A 4,012-nucleotide genomic window follows, 5' to 3' on the forward strand; every position below is an offset into this window, starting at 1 on the left:
AATCGTAGGGTCTCACCCTAAGATTGACCAGCCCAATTCTTCTGCATGGGATATTAAGTGAGAGTAATTGGGGTCTGGATGCCAGCAGCATCACTGACTGGTCTAGGACAACTTTTCCTCTCACCTCCTTCTAAGCGACACCTTGTTCTTATATCCCATGTGTGCAAACCTCAGTCTGATGGTTGAGTGTTATCTCAAAAAATATCAAATCTCTTATTCATCTCCTATGACAGACCTTTCCCTGCTTGTGAAGTAAGAAAAATTAGAATCTCATAAAGGAAAAAAACCAAATGCCACCCAGGTGTACAAATACTACTTCATTTAGGAATGCGGGGCCGCTACTTTCCAAATGGCATCCAGAACCATCTAAGTCAGTGACATCTCCATTCTGGAATATTTAGAGTCCACATATGTCAACCATTTGTTGTCTTTCAGCTTTTAAGATGCCCAGTCATGACTAAACCATTCCTCTCCAAATAAACTATAGGTAACAAGATAAATAAGATGTGCTTCTCCTTGCTGAGTGCATTGACTTAAGGCATAGGCACGTTTCCCCCTCTTTGAACAGAGATGGTATAATCCCCTGTCCCAGCACAAGAGCTGGCCAGGGTGACCCTGGAGCATGATGATGAAAGTGGGGTGATGAGAGGTAGCTGATGGCGGGAATTAGGGTGCTGCTGGGTCCCAGGGGACACAGTGATAAAGACACTTGATTCAGTTTATATTAACTTTCAGTGAGCAATTCTGGTGGCATGTAGTGCTTTAGACCTGTGATTCTTGGAGGTCTATAACAGTGAATTTAGGAATATGAATATCCCAGCACTGAAAACAATATATAAGAAGATCAAAGCCAGCGAATCTGTGCAAGCCTATAAGAATAAAAGGGCATGTCTCTATCTTACCTACCTCCAAGAAACATATACAAAATACTTAGGTTCCCTGTATATTAGACATGCATCTCGAAATGGCTTCTCTTAGGAGTTCTGCTCTTAGGCATTTTGATTGACCTGATCATTTGGGATTGGCATCTGTTAGATTAAGTCAGAAGTGAAAATATAACAGATTTGAGCCATTTTTTCCCTTTAAACAAAGACATAGCATCCATTTATTCTTTGCCTGTCAGGACATTGAGTAGATTTCAGCTGACTGAGGAACAGCTGTTATTTTGTGCTGATTTACAGCTTCTAATATGATTGTGAGAGAATATGTGAGTTTGAAGAAAGCAAGATAGCAGAAGTTGGGTGAACAGTTCAAGATTTGCTAAAATCTATCCTCCTCATTCACCCAACTACAAAAGCCCCAATACATTCGGTTGCCAAGGTAGGGCAGCCATTTTGGGTTTCTACAGCTGACTTCTCTAACTTGCCCCATCTCTAACTTGAAGAGGGAGAAATTGGCCAGTCTTGCTAAAGCTAAAAAAGGAAACCTAGTGTCTATTTTTAATAGAAGGGCCTCAGAGCTTGAGTGTGACTTGGAGATTCCCGCCATCACTCCCTCCTAATGACACTAAAGGAGAAGATACGCAGTTACTCAACTGTGTAGGTGAATATTTTTCAGTGTCCAATACACTGTGTGATTCTGAATGGTCTGGGGAATGTTAGGCCTGAATTCGTTTAGATTTTTGTCATGTAGGTGGGGGGGATGGGATGGAAAAATGACAGTGGATATCACAGGGTCACCCATGGTTCCTTTTGTACTGAAACCTCATTTTATACAGAGGATATATATATTTATTTATATTTATTTATATATATTTATATCCAACCACTCACACAAACACACTCAAGCATACACACATACACACGCGCGCACACACAAAAGGTCTTTGATAGGCTTTCTGTGTTCTAGTAAAAATAGCTGACAGCCAGTGTCTAAAGCCAAAAAAGGCCATTATGCTGCCGGCAATGTCCACTATGGATAGTCTTTCAAAGGCAGACACTTGTGTTTATCTGACAAGTGGACCCAGTTCCTGCCTGAGACAGGAATAATCTCCCATTGGCGCAGACGCAGATCTCGAAGACCTTCTGCCTCGTTCCCGTAGGTGTGTAGGATCCGTGAGGCAGTCTAGGGAGTCTGATTTTCGCAGCATCTAACCTAATCTAAAGAGAGCGAATAGGAAGGAAAGAGTAAGTCAGAGGCTGTCATCTCTTCTCATGACACTCAGAAACAGCAAATGAATGTTCAATTCAACTTAAATCTAATGGGCACCTACCATGTGTTTATTATTTTTGGTACTGGGGATTTGGAGAGAAATGAGAGAGATAAGGTCTCTCCCTTCACAGAAACTTATATTCTAGCAAGATAATGCTGCATTGGCCTATTCTAGAATTTTGTAAAAGGAGGTCATGTAGAATGTGAATAGCATCCCAGGGTCAAATAAATGTGGAAATGCTACATTTAACAATTTTCTTTACTATGAGACTTCTCAGATTCTACACATTTTTTGTGTGCAAGGTGAATCTCCAAGAAGAGAGTAGATTATGCAATATTTTCCAAGTTTTAAATGACTAGTGATACTTTTTTTCTTTTTCTAACAATTTATGAGGCTGATATAGAATATACTTTGGGAAAAACATGCCCATAAAAATAAGCAGTGGTGGAAGGTGCCATTAGATTTATGATTATAACTGATTCCTCCAGAGTTCAAATTCTGATAGCTATAAACTGCATATGTGAGTTAGCCACGATTTTTATGTGTGTGTGGTTTGCAGTTTGTGGCTGTTTGAAGAGGCAGTTGTGATAATTGAATTCTTTGACTATCTCTTAAAACAAAATAGCTAATGTCACAGAAGCTGGTAGAGACCGATAACCTCTCTCATTGAATAGTAAGGTGCAATAGAGCTTTGCTTTAAAAAAAAAACAGGTTTTTTCCTTTATTTTTATTCTTAAATAGCAACGTTCATTTATGAACACTAAGGTTGCAGTCAAAGCATATTTTGGGGGGTATTTAGATTGTCCTGCTTGTAAAAACTCAAGTGGCATTTCTGTTCATCCAACTGGGAGTACGTTGGGTTAAGAGAATGAAAATTTGCCATTCCTTGTTCTCTTGTAGCCTAGTCTTATCCTATAAAGTCTTGGCTTGTTCTAGTTTGGGATAGCTGATCTGACTCTTCATTCTCAATGAAAAGAGAAACATACAACATAAAATAACAACAAGTAAATTAAGCTCATTTTTAGCCAGATGTGTGTAATATACAGCTTAATTACATTGGCTAACTAAATCTTATATTAAGGTGACAAGAGAGAGAATTTGAAATAGTGTTCATTTTTATGGTCCTATAATTCTGTGCTTGGAATACATGCCATTATCTCAGCACTTTACAAATAATGAATCATAACTTTTATGTATTGTGGGTTGGACTTATAATCATTCTGTTCAATTATCTGTTTCAGAAACAAAACCTTCTGCTTGGTTCCTTTTGTTCATATGCATAAGGTCAACCTCCATGGCAAACCAGCTATGGGAAAGGCTGGTTTGTTGCAGTCAGAACCTTGTGGATGTCTCTGTCTTTCCCACCTCTCACCTCTCCATCTTTGGATTCCAGTCTCAGCTCTGTTCTGCAGGTGGCTTCCATGTTGCCAGCTTCTGCATTGATTTCTACTCCTTTTGGGGCTTCCATCACCAGAGACCGGGTTGGAGACTCCAACCTGAAATACACACAAAACTGAGATTAAAGACCCCTTTCTCTTTTCGTTCAATATAAGAGGAAGTTTATGATCAGGGCATTGAAAGAACATTTCAATATTTGATCAGGACCTTTTCTAAGTTTTGCTCTACAAACCTGGTCAAGTTTATGACAAAGAACATAAAGGTCTAGGCTTTATCTTCACTGCACTTTACAATGGTTGTAAGGAAGGATCCTGGTTTCATGTTGTTGGTATAATTAACCAAACTCTTACATCAGCTTTTTTTTTAAAAAAAAAAATGTAAGAGTAAGGCAATACCAGACCTAAACTGAGCTTACTGGAATTGCCAGGCGTTCCTACTACTTTGTCCTGTTGTCTGTGTCTG

At 39.2% G+C, this 4,012-nt stretch overlaps 1 protein-coding gene across 1 annotated transcript; it reads right to left on the bottom strand.

Annotated features, from left to right (window-relative positions):
• Positions 1–1,711: 1,711 nt before the first annotated feature.
• Positions 1,712–3,644, bottom strand: LOC103272807 (delta-sarcoglycan-like). The gene is made up of 2 exons (XM_008070272.1): positions 3,525–3,644; positions 1,712–2,099 (listed from the first exon to the last, which is right to left on the bottom strand). Exons 1-2 carry the CDS (start codon positions 3,618–3,620, stop codon positions 1,926–1,928), a joined length of 270 nt encoding a protein of 89 aa, XP_008068463.1. The 5' UTR covers positions 3,621–3,644; the 3' UTR covers positions 1,712–1,925.
• Between the last annotated feature and the right edge of the window lie 368 nt (positions 3,645–4,012).

This window comes from Carlito syrichta, unplaced genomic scaffold (genome assembly GCF_000164805.1).
Source record: "Carlito syrichta isolate Samal-C Ts95f unplaced genomic scaffold, Tarsius_syrichta-2.0.1 Scaffold313251, whole genome shotgun sequence".
Taxonomy (NCBI): domain Eukaryota; kingdom Metazoa; phylum Chordata; class Mammalia; order Primates; family Tarsiidae; genus Carlito; species Carlito syrichta.